The sequence below is a fragment of the Ostrinia nubilalis genome, chromosome 18 (genome assembly GCF_963855985.1).
Source record: "Ostrinia nubilalis chromosome 18, ilOstNubi1.1, whole genome shotgun sequence".
Classification (NCBI taxonomy): Eukaryota; Metazoa; Arthropoda; class Insecta; order Lepidoptera; family Crambidae; genus Ostrinia; species Ostrinia nubilalis.
The window spans coordinates 535,505-556,243 of NC_087105.1; the positions used below are offsets into that span (position 1 = coordinate 535,505).

General features: G+C 37.5%; 2 protein-coding genes across 2 annotated transcripts in view; one reads left to right on the top strand and one right to left on the bottom strand.

Moving 5' to 3' along the window:
* The window catches only part of LOC135080469 (serine/threonine-protein kinase D1), a 128,782-nt gene that overhangs the window by 43,211 nt on the left and 64,832 nt on the right, over positions 1-20,739 (top strand). The gene's annotated exons all lie outside the window — the stretch shown is intronic.
* On the bottom strand, positions 15,766-20,645 carry LOC135080823 (juvenile hormone esterase-like). The gene is made up of 6 exons (XM_063975546.1): positions 20,585-20,645; positions 19,489-19,637; positions 18,360-18,673; positions 18,011-18,223; positions 17,134-17,922; positions 15,766-16,965 (listed from the first exon to the last, which is right to left on the bottom strand). Exons 1-6 carry the CDS (start codon positions 20,628-20,630, stop codon positions 16,821-16,823), a joined length of 1,656 nt encoding a protein of 551 aa, XP_063831616.1. The 5' UTR covers positions 20,631-20,645; the 3' UTR covers positions 15,766-16,820.

Here is a 20,739-nt window from a genome sequence, read left to right on the forward strand (position 1 = left end):
GAACATTGACTCACGCACGCGTATTCTTGTGTATGATGGAAGAAAATAAATAAAATGGTGTACTAAATACTGTGCAGTATTTAACTGCCTAAATAATAATAAAAACACAGACTGTACTTTTTTAAGTTGCCTCAAGACACTGAGAAGTAAATAAGTAGTTCTTTAATACTATTCATGATAATTCTTGCTAAATCATGTATTTCCTCGGCCATTTTCCGCAGTTTGGCACCTCCCGTCACATCATTTTACCGAAGTCAGCCCTATAGCTTCGGCGCAGTGCCGATCACTGACGTTTGTCAACAAAATGGTGCTTGACTGTTGAGACAGGCTAAATTACACCATATTGTTAATGACATTGAGCATACATTTTTTGAAATACCTTCGCGAAGTAAAACTTCTGTACGTAGTACTTATTATTATTCTGTGCTATTACTCTTAAACTAACTAATGTATCTTAACCGTTCGAGTAGGCGCACACCGTTGATTTTTAGTTGGCCGATAGTTGTGCCCGATTTTAATTTGTATGAAGAATCGGCCAAATCGAATCGGCGTAGTGTGCGCACTCCCATACATGCCCATACTGATCAACTGCCCGACTAAACTATCGGCCGATTAAAAATCAACGGTGTGCGCCTACTCTTATAGTTTTCCTTGAAAATTCATGAAAATCAGTACCTATTATTACAATTTTTTCCAGATTTTTCAAGCCAACGGTTTAGTTTTTAGAGGGGGGGGACGCCCTACTCGAACAAAAATTGGCACTTTAAACTTTAATAATTTGCAAACAGATCCCTAAGTGGAAAAATAGTCTTAGAAACCCCTAAGCCATTTTAAAAGACCTATCCAACGATACCCCCCACGATGGGTTAGAAAATGAAAAAATCATCCCTTCTTTATACAGGGTGGAAACGATAAGAAGAATAAGAATAAGAATGTCTTTATTTGCTTCAAACATGGTATAAGGATGTTGGTTTTTACAATGTGCTCATGTTTAGCCTTTTAAAAATAGCATGCAAATCATTTTCATAAAATGTCATTTCAATAAAATATTTTATATCAAATTACATTAAAGAGAGATTATTCTATTACATTCATTGTCAAACAATTAAGTATTTATGTCAAATTCTATCTATGTCAAATTATAATTAAAATATTCCTTAATACTGTAAAAATTTTTGTTATGGAGCCAATCATACAATTTCTTTTTAAACGGTCCAGACTTCAAATCTTTAAATTCATTTGGTAACTTGTTGAACACTCTTACACACATAGCCAGGCAACTTTTACCGTATTTGTCAGATTTTGGAATAACTTTTAACACCAATTTATGCGGGTTTCTGCGCTGTCTAGAGTTTTGTATGTCATTCGCTTTTTTGAACAATCCTTTGTTTTTATGTACAAAGTTACAGATTTCCAAAATATATAGTGAAGGTAAAGGTAATAAACCAAGATCTTTAAACAATGGTCTACATGATTCTCTAGGCGGAATTCCACAGATTGCTCTGATGCATCTCTTTTGGGCTATAAAGGCTCTATTTTTGTCTGTGCTATTGCCCCATAGCATAAGGCCGTAGCGTGCTATTGATTCTACATATGCCCTATAAGACATAACAGCCGTTTTACTGTTTGTTACCTTTTTAACGTGATTTAGGGCATATCCAAATTTATTTATTCTGTTACATATGTTCTCAATATGCTGCTTCCAGTTTAAATCCTCGTCAATAGTAATACCTAAAAATTTTATACACTGTGCTTGCTGAATTTTATTAATATTTAGCTTAAAATTGTACTTCGCGTGTTTTGATTTGTTAAATTGTACAAATACCGATTTATTTAAATTAATTGTCAAATTGTTACTCTCAAGCCATTCTATTATATTATCAACAGTGTCATTAATGTCAGTCTCATGATTCAATATCGAGTTATCTGTCTTATCCGTGGTCACTATTATTGAGATGTCATCAGCATATAAGATGCACTTGTGGTTTGTCGCGTCAGTTATGTCATTTACATATAATAGGAACAATAAAGGCCCTAGAATACTTCCCTGGGGAACACCCTTTTGAGTTACGCGATAATGCGAAGAATGAGAAATCATCTCTTTTTTCTCAACCTTAGCAATGGTGACACACTGCTTTCTATTGGTCAAGTATGACTCTATCCATTGATTCGTCACACCTCTTATGCCGATATCCTCTAGTTTTTTTAGTAATATTTTGTGAGAGACGAAATCAAATGCCTTAGACAAATCAAAGAATAGACCGGTTGTGAGGCGATTTTTGTTAATATTATCTAGTATAGAATCCAAGAGTGAAAAAGAAGCTAATGTCGTAGATTTCTCTTTTTGGAAACCGAATTGATCATTTGTTATGATCTCAAATTTAGTACAAAAATCTAGAAGCCTTCTATACATGCACTTTTCAAATATTTTGGAAAATATCGTAATAAGTGTAATAGGACGATAATTGTTAACATCGTCTTTATGACCTTTTTTGTAAAGTGGCTTTACCACCGACACCTTAAGTGCTTCTGGGAAAATTCCTGATTTAAAAGATATATTTACCAGATGAGTCAAGATGTCTGCTAATTCATTCATACTGGATTTAATTATTTTTGTACTGATCCCGTCATATCCTTCTGAATTTGTATTTTTTAATGTCAGAATTTCTTTTTTAATGTCATAATGTGTCATTGGTTTAAGGAAAATTGAATTTGATATACCATGTCTCTTTTTAAATTGATGCTGCATATTAATTGGCAAAGGTTTATTGGATATGTCAATGAAATGGTCATTAAATACATTAGCTATGTCACTTGGGTTTTTAATAATAATGCCATTGGAATTTATTGAGGAAATGTCATTAAGGTTTTTGTTATCAATTTCGTTTTTTATAACCGTCCAAGTAGCTCTACACTTGTTGTCACTTTTATTTATATACTGTATGTTACATATTTTTTTCGATCTATATATACATTTTTTTAAGATTTTAGAGTATGTAAGGTATTTTGTTCTATTTGCTGTTGATTTATTTTTATAATAACGAAATCGAAGAGCTCTTTTATTTGTACAGCAATTTTTTAGCCCTTTGCTCATCCATTTATGGTTGTTTCTACAGGGTGTCCCGTAATGTAACGTCAAGCCGGAACTGGGTGTTGAGGCAAGTTGTGCTGGTTATCAGAAAAATATAAAAAAAAATCTATGTGGCATATTTTACAAATAATAGGCATTTAAAAAAAATCAAAAAATTCTACTCCAGGTGACGGTCCTTTTACTCGTGTTGCCACAAATCTTCACTTTTTCCAAAATTTTTTTTTGTTATGTAACCCTGAATAATGCTTCTTTAAATTCTTATCAAAATTACAAAACCAGCTGCTCCAGCTTGGATGAAAAAAATACATTATTCCCAAAAAAAATTCCAAAATAAAAATTTTGCCTAGTTTAAACTGACTGTACTGAAAAAAAAATGTACTACGCGAGTGTGGCAAGTGACGTCATAATTTGGCGCATTTAGTAAGGATTCCAAAATGGTATAACACTTGGTAAATTTTTGCTGTAATTTTCGACAATTTTTGGTTTTTTGGAAATAGTCCCGTTTTTAACTTTATCTACCTTGGTTAAAAAATATTATTCTAATGTGCCCAAAATTCAAGTTTCTGTGACTGACTGTCACATAAACTTTTGTCACCATGACAGTAATCAGTAGTTGACATACTGTGACAAAAGTCACCCGTGCGCGCGCGCCTTTACTACCTGCTCTGCCTGCACTTGTACTTGGTAACAGGGATAATAAGGATATGAAGTTTCGGTTATGGATACGGTTACGGATATTAGAATAATAATTTACCGGTTTCGGTTACGGTCACGGATATGAAATCATTTCAGATTATCCGAAAGTTTCGGATAATTTCGGTTACGGAATTATTAGAATTTCAAAAATGTAGGTATAATACAAATAGCAAGATGCTGCGTGAGCGTGACCCACATAGCTACTTTATGTACAAACTAAGACGACACCTATGTATGATAAAGGTAAAACAGGCTGGCATATTAGATGGTGCCAGCGAATGCCAGACAAGTTGGTAACAAATATTAAGATTTAAGGTACAATTCCAAGACGGGCCGCAGACTGCAAACTGCAACCGCAAACTGCAAAACTATGAAATCGGCAGCGCGGCATTGCAGCTGCGGCGTGTATACTGCAGATTTCATAGAGTTTTGTAGTTTGGAATTGTACCCTTAGACTCCGCCTTTATCCGAAACTATCCGTAACTTTTGAATCAGTTTCGGTTACGGCTATGGATATTTTTTTATTTCGGATATCCGATAGTTTCGGTTACGGTTACGGATATCCATAACATCCCTGCTTGGTAAGATGGCCCTCTCCGTCCCGCTCATACCTTTTAAAATGGCTTCTCCACCTCACTTAAGCCAGAAACTTGAATTTTGGGCACATGAGAATAATATTTTTAACCAAGGTAGATAAAGTTAAAAACGGGATTATTTCCAATAAACAAAAATTGTCGACAATTACAGCAAGATTTTACAAAGTGTTATACTATTTTGGAATCCTTACTAAATGCGCCAAATTATGACGTCACTTGCCACACTCGCGTAGTACAATTTTTTTTCAGTACAGTCAGTTTAATCTAGGCAAAATTTTTATTTTGATATTTTTTTTGGGAATAATGTATTTTTTTCATCCAAGTTGGAGCAGCTGGTTTTGTAATTTTGATAACAATTTAGAGAAGCATTATTCAGGGTTACATAATAAAAAAAAATTTGGAAAAAGTGAAGATTTGTGGCAACACGAGTAAAAAGACCGTCACCGGGAGTAGAATTTTTGGATTTTTTTTAAATGCCTATTATTTTGACAAAATGCCACATAGATTTTTTTTTATATTTTTCTGATAACCAGCATAACTTGCCTCAACACCCAGTTCCGGCTTGACGTTACATTACGGGACACCCTGTATATGTGACCTGTTTCCTAATTCGTATGTTTGGAAAGCAAAGACTATAGAACATGGCGAATGTTTCCTGAAACTTATTGAAAGCTATGTTAACATTAGTTTCCGCATAGATCTCAGACCATGATAGTCTGTTCAGGCATTCTTTAAATTTTCTGATATTTAAGTAAGAGTAATCTTTCCTAAATGTAAAATAAGAATCAGGTTTTAACTCTTTCTGGCTTACTGGGAAGCTTAAGAGTTGTGCAGTCTCATGGTCTGACAAACCCAAAGGTAACACAGTTGCTTCCGCATTTTTAATATTACTAAGAATATGGTCGATGCAAGAGTCCTTTCGCGTGGGGACGTTAATATGGATTTTTAAGTTGTATCCATTGCATAGATCCTGTAAATGAGACGTGATTTTACCTATTTTGAAAGTATTTATATTAATGTCACCTGCTATAACGATTTTAGTACTAGTCTTATATTTTCTTGTTATGTCATGTAGAGTAAGGTTTAATTTGTCCAAAAATATATTAGGGTCAGATGTAGGAGTTCTGTATAAGCAGATAATGACCATATTATAGACAGGAATCTCAATACCACAAATTTCAAATAATTTCTGAGTTGCATATTTATGGAGGTAAGTTAGTTCTCTAAAGTCAATGTTATTCTTTATTAAAATGCATGTTCCGCCTCGTTTTTTATCCCTACAAAAGGAAGCCGCTATATTGTAATCTTTTACTTTTATATAATTGTCATACCCAGCTTTTAGGAAAGTTTCGGTTAGACATAAGATATTGGGAATGCAATCTTCCTCTCGTAAGTTTTCTAACGTTAACTCTAGCAAAGATTGTTTGGAAAGAACACTGGCAATATTCTGATGCATTATTTTAAAACTTAAAGGTTTAGGATCGAAAAAAAGTGTTCTTTGTTAATTTGGGAAAATAATGGGGTATAGTTCCTTTTTTATATTGTGACACTATATTATTATCATCAGAGTTGCCTGAGGAAACCCGCCCCACATTATCATTCAGAGGTTGTTTCCGCGTAAAATAATATGGAATTGTACCTTTACGTATTTTTTTCTCCAGACTTGGTTTATTACGGAATATCAAATTCTTGAGTATTTTAGGGTCTAAGTATTCTTCATGATAGTCAATACAATTAATTACGTGGTTGATGGAATTACATATGTTATACAAATTATTATAATCGCAGTAAACAAAGTGGCAGTTTTTGTATTCTTTACATGTCTTTTCAATATTTTTGTTTAAATCGTACACATTCAGGTATTTATTTTTAAAAACATTGAGAACAATAATATTGTTGTTGGCAAATGTTTTACATAAGGAACGAATCTGTGATAGAACTATATGTTGACTATAATCGTTTTCACCGATACTAATTACAAGCTTATCCTTTTCCGCTAGCTTAAATGTCCGATAATCCCGTAATACCTCGGTGCTAAAAGCAAACGGCTTTAATTCTGCTCTCACTTTATATTTCCCGTAGACATTATTTTCTCTGGAGCGTATTAGCGCGGCTGATAGGTTGATACATTGCTGTGTGCCCACAATAAACATTTTCTTTGTGTAGTCCTGAATATCTCCTCCTGTACTTTTAGGCCTTTGCTGTGTAGAGCTTTTAGGAATAGTTATTCTTTGTTTGAGCGAAATAATGTTGTTATTTAGATCAGCTATTTCATTCTCTGCAGTCTTCAATTTGTATTCGAGGTGTGTTATTCTGAGTTGAAGCGTTTTGATTTTTTTGTCCTCTTCGCCATCCCTGTTATGATGACTGCTTGATGAGGTTTTAGGAGTCGTAAATATAGACGGACTCCCTGTTACTTTGGAATTGGATCTACATTGATTGCCTGAGCTTCGACTAGTTTCCAGTAGCGGCGATTGGCATAACATCTTTAATGTACTGTTTTCCTTTAATAATTTTTCTATATGTCTATCAAGTTCAATGTTTCTCAATATTGTGCTGTCAAGTTCATTTTGCGTATATTCGAGTTCTGTCTTTAGCTGAGTTATCATTTCTTTCATTTCATGAACTGTGACCGAATCAGTTAGTGTTAAATCCAGACTTCTAGAGAGGTGGTCTGTCATCCGAGACATCTCTACTGAAGTGTCAATTTCTGTGAGAACATGGGAGTCGTTTAGCTCACTGTTGGTAGAGGAACGGTGCGCAGGACTAGAGGGCTCGCTTGGTGTGTTGGTTATCGTTTGTATTGTTGTAGCCGGCAGTATCACGTTGTCCTTCGGTTCCGCCAACTTGGAGGCCAGGCATTTTTTTCGAGTCATGACGTTGGAGGTCTCCTCTTGTTTGCTAGACGCTTTGGATTTGCATTCTTTACACTTCCAGTTCTTCCTTGTGTTTGGCTCCATTAAACGATAGAGTTTTTCCGATAGACCTACACAGTCAAACTCATACCGATTTTTACATGAAGAGCATAATACTGTGCTTTTTACGTCAACCATGGCTTTGCATTTAAAACATTTCGTTGTTTTTCGTCCATTGCTGTTAGTAGCATTTTTACTATCGGGTGCTTTTGTTGACATTGTAAAAAACAAAAGCAAAAACAAAAAATAAAATGTATCTTGGATTCGAACTGGGGCCTTCCTGCGTATACAGCGATCCCTTAACCGCAACACCAGCCAGCTCTTAGCTAGTGTGGTCAAATTTTGAATAGTGTTTCTGCTATGACGTTGTCGAAGCGAGGTGTCGTGCAAGATCGGCAAAAGTCGTTTGCACTTGTTAGTCAGCTGAGTCACAGCTGATCGCCGACACTCACTACGTACACTGTTTTAAATATTCACTGTCACAACGATGTTTTGGTTTAGTTTTCTGTTTATACACTTCACAGGTCCTTAAGTGTGTGTCCTTAATAAGTGATCTCATTCGATTATTTCTAAACTATACAAGATATCGAAAAACTGGTTACTAATCCTGAAAGTGCTTCACGAGCTCTATTCAACAGTACCAATATTAGGTTACAGAATTAACTGGATCTATCCGAAAATTTAATGTTTTCAGCCTCCATACTAAATGTATGCCAGCCAAACAATAAAAGAAGTATTAATTTTTTTAATTAAATAATAAACACTTAAATTTAACTCGCAAATTGCATTCTTATTTAAAATTATTCGTGGAAAACATTGGTTTTAGGCTTTACTTGCTATAATATTAACAAGACATGAGTGCCATGACTGTGGCTGTACTAAATGTATGGAAGCTAGAAACTAGAAACATTGAATTTTCGAATGGATCCAATTTAATTTGTAACCTTTTATTGATACCGTTGGATAGAGATTGTAAAGCACTTTCAAGATCAGTAACCAGTTTTTTAATATCTTGCATAGTTTTTAATATTATGTGGTTTTACTAAATGTATGAAAGGTGGAAACATTGAATTTTCGGATAGATCCAGTTTATTCTGTAACCTATTATTGGTACCGTTTGAAAGAGCTTGTGAAGCACTTTCAGAATCAGTAATCAGTTTTTCAATATCTTGTATAGTTTAGAAATAATCGAGTGAGATCACTTAACGTTTCCACCCTGTATGTAGGGGAGCTACCCTAAAAAAATTTTTTTTAATATTTTATTCTACCGTTTTGTTGGCGTGATTAATATACATACCTCTACAAAATTACAGCTCTCCAGTGCTAACAGTTTCCAAGCAAACCTCGGACAGACAGACAGACAGACAGACATATCGAAACTATAAGGGTTCCTTGTCAGGACTACGGAACCCTAAAAAGAAAAAACTTGTTTTGCTATTCACGTAAATGTTTACCATTCTGAGTGATTCATGAGTGCTACCTGATGCTTCCTGTAAAATACTCCATCTTGGTTTATCAGATCACAACACAGCCCAATCGTTAGAGGTTCCGATAAATGGCAAATTCAATAAAATAAGTCATCAATTTATCTATGAACGTGACCTCAGTCCTGGAAATATCACTAAACTTAATTAATGCCTTTTGTAGGCCCATTCCCCTGATCCGAGATCTATACAGAAATAAATCTAAATAAAGCATGATATTTTTCATGAACTCTTTAAACTGTTTTATAATTTACTGGGGGCTAGGGCGCATAGAGAAAATCAGTAACACTAAACATAATTATTAGAAACAGCACAAACATATGTAAAGCATCTTGGGCCTTAATAAAACACGAAGAACACAAAATTGAACCACACAGGTAAAACGGCAAAATTATGATCTCTAACCCATAAGACATAGCAAACTTATTCAATGATTATTTTATAAAATTAGGTAAAAATATGTATATAAAGTAACTCTGTCTGTCTGTCTCTTTCACGCCTAAACCACTGAACCGATTTTGATGAAATTTGGCATAGAGATAGTTTGAGTCCCGGGAAAGGACATAGGATAGTTTTTATCCCGGTTTTTGAAACAGGGACGCGCGCGATAAAGTTTTTCTGTGACAGACAAAATTCCACGTGGGCGAAGCCGCGGGCGGAAAGCTAGTTAATAATATGACAAAGGTGTTAGGAATGCCAACGCTAATAAAAACTAAACCGTTGGCTTTCAAAATCTGGAAAAATTCGTAATAATACTGCTTTTCATAAACTTTCAAGGAAAACTATAACGGTTAAGATAAATCAGTTAGTTTAAGAGTATTAACTTATTATTTATTATTAAGTATTAGTAATAGTCATTTGACTCAGGTATTATAAAATTTCTTAAACTGTAAAAATTCCTTGGAAAAAAATATGAAAAGTGACTTTAGATGAAGTAATTGCTTGCTTCTGAAATATGTATATTGTGGAAACGACGGACAACTACGGAACCCTACACTGCGCGTGGCACGACACGCACTTGGCCAATTTTTTTCCTATATCCAACAGACATTGATGAAAGAAATACAATAATCGGCAATCTAAAAAAATGAAATTCGGTACAATTTGATGAAATCCTAACAAACATAATTAAAGCTACCAAAACCAATATTTTGGCATATTTGTATTATTTGGCCCTAGGCAGTTCGATTTTTTCAAGTTATTTATAATTTTCAAATTTTGGCATAGTTAATTTATCAGTATTCTATTAATTTATCAGTTATTCAAATTTATGTATGCGAGTCATTTCTACTAGTACCTTAATATGTAAGTCTGGATATTAGCACGTCACTACCTTGTTTAATATACCACGCAATCTTGTATACCTACCCATTCTTATGAAACACCATACAAGAATGCATGGTAAATTCAGTGAACTGCTCCTGAATCGAATGTACCTACTACTACTATTTCTATTTATTTATATTAACCGGCAGACAGTGGTGACTGAGTTTGTTGCGGCGCTTCTTCTCAGCACTTGCCAAATGTTGGTCTCGAAGCGCTGGTAGGGTAAAAAGATTATGAGACATGTAGAGGCTCCTTAAGAGCATATTTTATGACGATTTGTAAGAACTATTTATTAGTCTAAACAAATAAAGAAATTTTGACTTTGACTTTGAATCTAATTAACTTATCCTTAAAAACAACAATTATACAACCTATTCATAAAACTGTCGAAACTGATATCATAGATAACTATAGATAGACCGATTGCCTTAGTCTCTGTATTATCTAAAATAATAGAAAATGCCATGTCTGCTAGATTGACCAAATTTATCTATAAACAAAAAATTCTGAGTACCTATAAATTAATCAAAATGGCTTTCAAAAATTCTACAATGCTAGCTATTGAACCGTCTCTGTGGTCTAGTGGTTAGACCACCTGCTTCAGACGCAGAGGTCCCGGATTCGATTCCCAGTGGGGGCAGAATTTTCTGTTCGGTTTGGTTGGTGGTAGGGCTTGTTTGTTCCAAGTCCGCCTGGCTAGCTACCACCATCTTACCTAAGTATATCGCCATAACAACAATGTTAACAGCATTGTTGTGTTCCGGCAGTTAGAGGTAAGATAGCAGTTCCTCTGTGGTTGAGGATTCCGGGTGAAGCTCGCTTCCACCTTCGGCCTGATCATCACTTACTGTTGGAAGTATACTAATAAAAGAGGGAATTATTTCAATTAAACGGTTTATTGACGTCCACACGAACGGACGGACAGATCACAGAGAATACAGAGTTAGCATCATAGACAAAAGTATTAACTTTTTAACTATGGCAAAGGGCGGTGTTTATTTAAATCCTACATCCTCCCTTAAACACAAACCCATTTGCGATACACAGTATTCTAATTTTGCATGCGTCGTTGCCTTGGTAAGTGCATCTGCAACCATCATGTTGGTTTGTACATAGCGAACATCAATCACTCCACTTAGTACCTTGTCTCGGACAAAATGGTGCCTCACGTCAATGTGTTTTGTTCTGGCATGATATCCATCGGTACCTGCAAGCTTGAATGAGCTCTGGTTATCGCTATAAATAACCATCGGTTCACTCTTCAACTATGGCCAAAATGTTTCTTGAAGTTGTCTCAGCCACAAGGCTTCTTGTACACACGATGACAGCGACATGTACTCCGCTTCAGTCGTAGATAACGCTACAGTAGGTTGCCGCCTCGAGTTCCAGCTAATCATTCCTCCCTGAAACAAGAATGTGTAACCTGTGCAAGAGCGCCGATCATCCTCTGAGCTGGCCCAGTCTGAGTCACAGTAGCCATGCGTCATTGTCTCCTCTGGATTCTTCTTATAACTCAGTTTGAAGTCTTGAGTACCCTTTAAATAACGCATCACTCGTTTCAAAGCAGCCCAGTGTTGCTGTTGAGGTTTGGTGTTGTACTTACTCAACATATTGATCACAAAACTAATATCGGGCCTAGTGACCTGTGAAATGTATAATAAACATCCAATTACTTCCTGATAAGGAATGTCTTTCAATATCTTACTTTCTTCAGTATTTTCTATTCCTTGAAACTTGAAGTTTGGATCAATTGGAGTTTTTACAGTTTTGCAATCAGCCATTCCATATTTGCTCAATACCTCCTGTATATATTTTCTTTGATCTAAATACAGAGTGCCTTTATTTCTATCTCTTTCTACATGTATTCCAAGACAGTACTTTAGTTCACCTAAATCCTTCATTTTTAACTTGCTGAATAACTGTTCCTTAATACGAGCCTTACTATCTTGATTGTTTGTGAACAAAATAATATCATCTACATGAATAGCCATAAAAGTCATGTCATTTTCATTCACAATGTTATAGTAGATACAAGGATCACATTTAGCTTGTAAAAGACCCAATTCTTTTAATGCTGCATCAAGCTTCTTGTTCCACTGCCTGCTAGCCTGTTTCAATCCATATAGACTTTTTCAGTCGACAAACTTTCTCACTATCTGTACTATCAGTGTTGTCATACATAGGAGGCATTTTCATGTATATCTCCTCCTCTATGTCTCCTTGGAGAAACGCTGATACGGCATCCATTTGCCACATATCCATATCGTACTTGGCAGACAGAGCAAACAAATATCTAAGCGAAGTCGTTCTTACCACTGGTGAAAATACTTCCGTGTAATCAATGCCGGGTTTTTGAGAACAGCCCTTGACCACAAGCCTTGCTTTGTATTTAACAATTTCTCCTTTCTCATTCGTCTTCGTCTTAAAAACCCACTTACATGGTATTGCACGTTTGCCAGCTGGTAGCGAAGTAATTTCCCAAGTTTTATTTTCTAATAAAGACTTGTACTCTTCATTCATAGCATCCTTCCAAAATTCAGCCTTAGTACTTGCCATAGCTTCTTTCACAGTTTGTGGATCTGAAATTGGCATAACACACATGAAATTATTGCCTTGAAGGTTGCGTCTCTGGTGTGACCTCAAAGTGATATTTCTTTCAAAACTACTCTCCTCAGTATCATCACTTGTATCAGGGTAATAGGTCTCATCATCTGACCTTCCATTGTCACAACTGTAAATTGATGTGTCAGTCGTACTAGTTTCCGCTTCAATTTGAACGCTATCCTCTTCATTTGTTAGAGTGTTATTTATTTCGGTACTATTCTGTGAATCTGAACAATCATTGTTTGCATCCAGGGGAATATTAACACACTGTGTCAATGATACAGGTTCCGGTGTAATATTTTCAGTTTCAAGATCTTTTTCTATGAATATTACATCCCTGCTAATGACAATCTTTTTGTTAATAGGATCAAATAGTCTATACCCCTTTGTGTTCTCACAGTATCCAACAAATATTAGTTCACGTGATTTACGATCCCATTTCTGTCGAATTTGTTTAGGAACGTGTACCATGGCCTTAGTGCCAAAAATCCTTAGATGTGAAATATTTGGTTTCTTACCAGTCCATTTTTCGTATGGTGTTACCTCACCCAGTACTCGTGACGGCGATCTGTTGATGACATGAGCTGCAGCAGCAACAGCCTCAGCCCAAAAAGTTTTCTTCAGCTTTGCTTCAAATAGCATGCACTTTGCACGCTCGACAAGAGACCTGTTCATCCGCTCGGCCAACTCGTTCTGCTCAGGTGAGTACGGAGAGCTCGTCTGATGTTTGATGCCGGAAACTGCTAGAAAGTTAGTAAAATCCTGGTTACAATACTCCTTCCCATTGTCACTTCTCAAAATTTTGATTTTCTTGTCCAATTCATTTTCAACTTCTTGTTTATACTTTTGAAATACCGATCGAATGTCAGTTTTGCTCTTCAAAAAGTATACATAAACTTTGCGTGAAAAATCATCTATGAAGGTTATAAAATACTTTCCTCCTCCAGCCGATGTCGTTTCCATTGGACCGCATAAGTCAGTATGTATTATTTCCAACAGCGCATTTGCCCTCGAACCAGAATGGGGAAACGGTGATCGAGTTTGTTTAGCTTCACAACATGTGACACAAACATTATCAGCTTCCTTGTTACTGATAGTTATACCTTCAGCACATACCTCTAATCTCCTCACATCAGCCATGTTTAGGTGCCCCATCCTCTTATGCCATGTAGTAATATCTACCTTACTCTCATTATGAGAAACTGTATATGCACTATCTGTAACAGTATTAAGTTTATACATGTTATTGCATAAATTCGCAGTTGCTACCAGAGTCTTGTTGGCATTGAATATATTGCAGCCCGTGTCAGTGAACTCTACCTTACAGCCACTCTTGGTCAGTTGACTAACCGACAAAAGGTTTGTACTCAGATCAGGAATATACAAGACATTTCTCAACTGGATTGGATTCTCATTCTTGCAATAACGGGTCTGTATATTTACTTTACCCATACTGTGCACGGAGACTGAGTCACTGTTCGCCACCATTATTTTATTAATCGGAGGTGCTTGCAGGTCATACATCCAATTAGAGCGTCTTGACATATGCATAGTAGCTCCCGAGTCAACATACCAGTCGTCCTGATTTGACATGCTGAAAGCTGAAAAAACGGCTGAAAAGGTGTTATGATTATTCTTGTTATCATTATTCTTCACTGTATTAGCTTTGCATTGGCTCTTGTAATGCCCATAATTGTTACACTTGAAGCAGCGGGGACCTTTTCCTTTTGGCTTTGTGTTAGAGGTATTCTTGTGCTTTGTATAGAATGCAGAAGACTCGGAGACTTTCACTTCTTGTAAAAGTTTTGTCTTCACAAAATCTGATGAAATCTTTATGCAGGAACTTTCCAGACCCATGATCATCGGTTTATAATTATCCGGTAAACCTGCCAGCATGAGTGTTCCCAGCCATTCATCACCAACTTCGAAGCCGATATTCCGTAACTTGTACGCAGTACTCATAATCTTATTCACGTGTTCCTCGATACTGGAGCAGTTGTCTAGGGTGGTGTTTATCAGATCCTTCAATAATCCGACTTTTCGAGATAGCCCGGAGTCCTCAAATGCAACCTCAAGTCTTTTCCACACCTCTCTGGCGGACGAAGCACTTTCAATATGCACGAAATTTATTGGTTCTACCAACAAAATCAATTTCGACTTGGCTTTGATATCTTTCTTCGGATCAACGTTGATTCCTGGATCAACACACTCCCATAAATCTTCGTGTTCTAGATACGATTTAACTGCAAACTTCCATGTCGAGTAATTTTCCCGACCGGCCAATTTTTCCAGTTGAAGGTTCGCGGTAGCCATTTTCGATCGGGAAAAATTTTCAGAATATTACTTCGAAATGTGATTCTCCGATTTATCTCAATAAATTGTCGAAATTCTCCCTTTCACTACGGGTATACGGGACGGCCCATAACCTGTTGGAAGTATACTAATAAAAGAGGGAATTATTTCAATTAAACGGTTTATTGACGTCCACACGAACGGACGGACAGATCACAGAGAATACAGAGTTAGCATCATAGACAAAAGTATTAACTTTTTAATTATGGCAAAGGGCGGTGTTTATTTAAATCCTACACTTACCATCAGGTGAGATACAGGCCAAGAGCTTCCTCGTTGGGGATACATTTTTTTTTTAAATCTATTAACCACAATTTACACACATCAACATGTTCTAGCTAGGGATATAAATAATAAATAAATATCCTTGGACATTTTACAAACTAAGCAAAGCTTTTAATATGGGTACTAGACATCGGATATAAACATACTTAAATACTTTTTTTATAAATACATACATATTATACACAGAAAACACCCAGACCTGTCACAGAAATCAAAAATCTATCATTCGTCGTCTGATCGTTCTGAACCACTACACCAAACGGCCGACATATTTCAATTAAACCTAAATAACTAAAATTCTATCTACTTTTTGTTAGGACACCTACCTACACATTAAAATAAACCTTGTTTAATAGCCTATCTAATCTGATAATAAACTTTTAAATAGATAAAGTTAAATTTAAAAAAAGACAAAATTTCAATCTTAACTTTATTTTTTAAACATCAAACCTAAACAAACATCAAATTTTTTTTTAAATAAATATTGTTAAAAACTTAAAATTAATAATCCGTAGATCCACAAAAGACTCTCCTGACACATCTGCAGAGGTTCTGCATACTCAAAACAAGGGTGTCAATATCCTGTTGTGGAATACTGTTCCAAGTCCTGCTAAGATGCAAGAAAAGCTGGTTTTCATGCACAATATCTTCAGGGAAATTCCTAAGAGCTCTTCTCTGAAGCATATCCCAGGCATGCTCAATAGGATTTAAGTCAGGGGATTGTGCAGGCCAGTCTAAAACTTGGATATCATGCCAAGTCAACGATGCAATTGGTTCAAAGGCTACAGAGAGAGTATGGTTTGCTGTAAGCGGTCAAACTTTGAGAAGACGACCGCATGAAGTCAACCTACGTGCTCGTAGGCCACTTCGGATACCAGCGCTAAGGAGAGGCAATCGAGGAAGAAGATTACAATGGGCTATTGCACACGAAAACTGGAACCATTCTCAATGGTCACTTGTGATTTTCACTGATGAATCCAGGTTTGGATTTCATCCTAATTCGCGAAGAGTACGCGTTTGGAGAGAACCTGGACGTTGGAATCGACTGCAGCACCCACAACAAGTTCATGCATATCAAGGTGGCAGGATTATGGTTTGGGCAGGAATTCGACTAGGCGGTAGAACGGACCTCGTTTGGATACAAGGCAATATGTCTGTTCTAAAATACCGAGATGAGATGCCTGTAATCTTGCCCAACAGAGAACAAATGGGACAAAATTTCCAGCTAATGCACGACAATGCCCGTCCACATATGGCGCGTATCGTTCGTTACAAGTTGGTTACAACGGCATGATACCTGCACAATCCCCTGACTTAAATCCTATTGAGCATGCCTGGGATGCTTCAGAAAAGAGCTCTTAGGAATTTCCCTGAAGATATCGTGCATGAAAACCAGCTTTTCTTGGATCTTACAACAAGATAAATAATAGTATAAATTAATTATATCAGTCATTGTAGTCACACTCGTACACTACACGTCGGCTAAGGTTTCGAAGAAGTGGACCATCTCCTGGTCGTAGTCGCTCATGGCGCCGAAGTCGGTGGCGGGCCCGGCGATGTAGTTGTACTCCAGCGCACATGACGCCGCTCCCCAACATCCATCTCTTGACGGAGAGCTGGTAATTTAAATAGGACATCTAAAATAAAGTACCTATGTGTAACACTTTTTACTGACTTCACAAAATGAAGATGTTCTCAATATGTGTTACCTTTAATCTTTTAATCAAAATGATATTACTAAAATCGAAGTCAGGTAATATAATTTTATAAAAATTATGACTTACTTATACTTTATGAATGTCTCCATGATATCGGTCATCCATCCAGTCATAGCTTCATCGGCGTCACTGGCAGGTACAGGCCACGAGTTCACCTTGAATATCCTGTTCAAGTCCTCGATATGGCCGGCGCCGGAATATGTGAGGTTCAACGCCTCCTTGATGACGCTGTACTCGGCCTCGTAGGCGTACTTGTACAGGAACGCGGGCGCACCTCCGCTGGCCGCGCGCGCCTGCGCCAGCTTGATCGCCGGGTACTGGAGGAGCGACTCGGTACACAACTTAATGTACTCGTCCATTGTCGGGGTCCCGTTAAAATATCTTGCCATCACCTTCTTCGCCATCTCCGCTGTTACGTTCGATGGCAAACTGTATACAAGCTCTGGAGACAACCCAATCAGCGGATTCTCTTGGATCGCAACCGCAGCGTTGATTTGGACTAATCTTGGACGAATCATCTCGCACTCGTCGCTGGTGAAGCCTATAACTAGCGGAATATGCTTCCCGTTGCCGTTAGCTTGCAGAGTTTCTGGGTACTCGCTTAGGATTGTCGTAAAGTTTGCAAATGGTGTCTCCACAACAGGGACGAAACTGTTTAAACCCGTTCGATCTAACACTACCCTGCTGGCGGCTATGAGGATGTCGATCGGCAATTCAACAAGCTGGTCGTGGACCTCGTCGTAGTCCGTGGAGGAGATGTTCAGAGCGGAGAGGAAGAGGGCAGCCACTTGCTGAGCGTGCACAGGAGACTGGCTGTAGAAGCCCTGGATAGCGACACCGCTCATAATAAATGCACTAAAAGGACAGAAATGTTCTGTGATTAAAAAAAATTACAACAAAAGAAATGAAAAACAAGATTGCATTAACAAAGTGCTTTACAAACCGATTAAATAGTCCAACAGCGGCTGGCGATAGCGTCAGAAGGTGCACACTGACGGCGCCGGCGCTCTGTCCCGCCAGCGTGACGTCGGCGGGGTTGCCTCCGAAGTAGGCCGCGTTGGCCTGCACCCAGCGCAGCAAGGTCACCATGTCGCGCAGACCATTGTTCCCGGGAATCTTCGAGGTGTTCAGGGACAAGAAGCCAAGGTAGTCCAGCCTACAAATTGTAATCCTAATTACTTAGATGCTACAATGCTTACTGTATACGTGTGCATTCAATGAGCTACATTCATGATGTTTTATCGGATTAGAAGGCATTGGATAAAGTAAATTGCATTGCCCAAAATACTTGCCTGTAGTTGAGAGTGATTACTATAACACCTTTGCTGACCATATACTCTGGTCCATTAAAGTCTGCGTCGCCGGACCCGCAGACCCAACCGCCTCCGTGAATAAACACCAAGATCGGTAGCCCTCCAGTACAACTTGCACCGATTTGGGTGTTCGGGAGGGCATCTATTGGGACGTGTATGTTGGCATGGATGCAAGCCTCGCTGATGCCTTGCGGCTGCACAAGGGGGCCAAAGTAGATATCATTGTTCGGGCAGGCGGGCCCTTCGGTTGTGGCATTAAAGTCCTCGATCCAAGGTTCAAGTGGTTGAAGTTCCTGCGAATTTCGTACGTTTTTAATTTTTAAGAAAAAAAAATATAGTCTTAATGGAATTCTTTATTATGGTTACGGGACTATTCCCACCTCTCTTTCCCACCACTGCAACTCCTGTGTAGCCAGGATCTTCAGCTTGACCGCCACAAAAACCCAACCAATGAAGGTCAAGTTTGTCCCGGGCGGGGGATAGTTAAACTGTCATTGGACCCGCAACGAAATTAATCAGAAGAACATAGGAGGAGTTTGAAATTAAGGTTCGACTTCCCTCCATTGCAAAACGGATGGCAGGTGACAAACAAAAGTTTAAAACCTTTAAGAAAAGATTATGCACCACGGACAATAAATTAAATTAAGGGGGCCTATCTTATGAGCAATCAGCAACTACCTGCCAATAATATTTTTCACAAAATCGCTTAAAAGCATGGAAATTTTTCCTTATCGCGACAAGATCGGTGTAATAAATTGCGGAAACAGATGACTATGTTGTATTGAATTAAGCATTATATCACGTTCATGTTTCCAAAGATCACACTCCCACAAGATATGATGGGCAGACTGCTCATGACTGACATCATCAGTGGACCACTCGCAAAAAGGAGACGGAACTAGTTTGAATTCGTGAAGTTTATGTTTAAAGTTGCCATGTCCCGTGAGGAACTGCGACGAGCAATGGTCGATTTCTAACCATCGCCTAGTTAGACGTTCGCGTACATTCGGGAAGAATTTATATAAGTGACGTCCTTTGACTGACGTATTTATTATGGTTAGACATAGACAATTATGAAAAATGAGCATTGCACGAATTACCTACTGACCTGAAAGCGTAGCTCTCCCAGGGGCTGCTTGGCGTAAGGCACTCCTCGGAAACTGGCGTACTGCGAGCCATCCTGCGCCAGCCGCTTGGCGCCGCACACCCATCCCGCTTGCGTGCGCGCACGCACCTCGCACTGCCTTGATGTAGACACTAGGCATAATATTATAAGTTTACGAAAAGCTTTATGAAAAAGGATACTATTAAGTGAATAAGTATTGAAATGGGAAGTGTGCATCGGCTTTTCCTTATAGGTCGCACATCTTTTTTTCTAATTTAATTTCGTCTACTACTACATCTCAGCACCAGCTGATAGGTGTCCAAAAGTAGTGGTAGGGCAAGCTTTATTTCGCCCATGCATAATATTACCGTAGAAGTAGACTGGCTTAGATTAATAAAGCCTAGATGTATAGTCTTCATACAAAAGCTTCGTCAAAAGTGAGGCAAAAATCTTATGTCTAAAAATTTTCTTGGGGAGTGTGGAAAATGAAGGCGATTTCCCCGAAAGTAGGGAAATTTTTAATACGATTTTAATTATTTTATAATTAACAAAAACAAAACGCATTATGTACTTACTTATTTATTGAATTCAAAGTATCTACCTAATTACATTAAGATAAATCGACTTAAAAGTCTCGATTTCATAAAAAAGGAAGTGAATTTGTACGGCTAACAATTGGGAAATAAATGTTCTTGTTACTGGTATCATTCCCGTATTTAATTTTTGAAAACCAAATTCAAGCAAAATACGCGTCGAATCGTAGTACTTATTTATGAAATGTAACACTGGTCATTTTCTTTCGTTTTTCTGATGTATTTAGACACCCTTTCACAGCACAAACCGTCATAATTAATTATAATTCGTCGGACGTGTTTACCAATTTTTCACTTTGACAAATTGACATGACAGTTCATATGACATTTACGAGTGAGCCGTTCCAGCTCACTAAAAGCTGCCTCACCTTTCGCGCACTGACTATCTATCTAGGCTTTATTAATCTAAGGAGACTGGATAATGTACACTCGTAAAATTGCCTTTTTGCCGAAAATTATTTGAAAATCATATTGTTTAAAAATAATTTTGTTTTTTATTTACTTACCGAATGCTGCCAAAAGAGCAGCGACGAGGATAACTGAGCTACCCATGTTGGTGGTTAGCAAAGAAAGACACTCCTGGAGTCGGTGTTGGCCTCAGTTTATATCCTTTTTCTAATTTTGCAGGGTTCCCACTTTAACGTTGTATCATACATGTTTT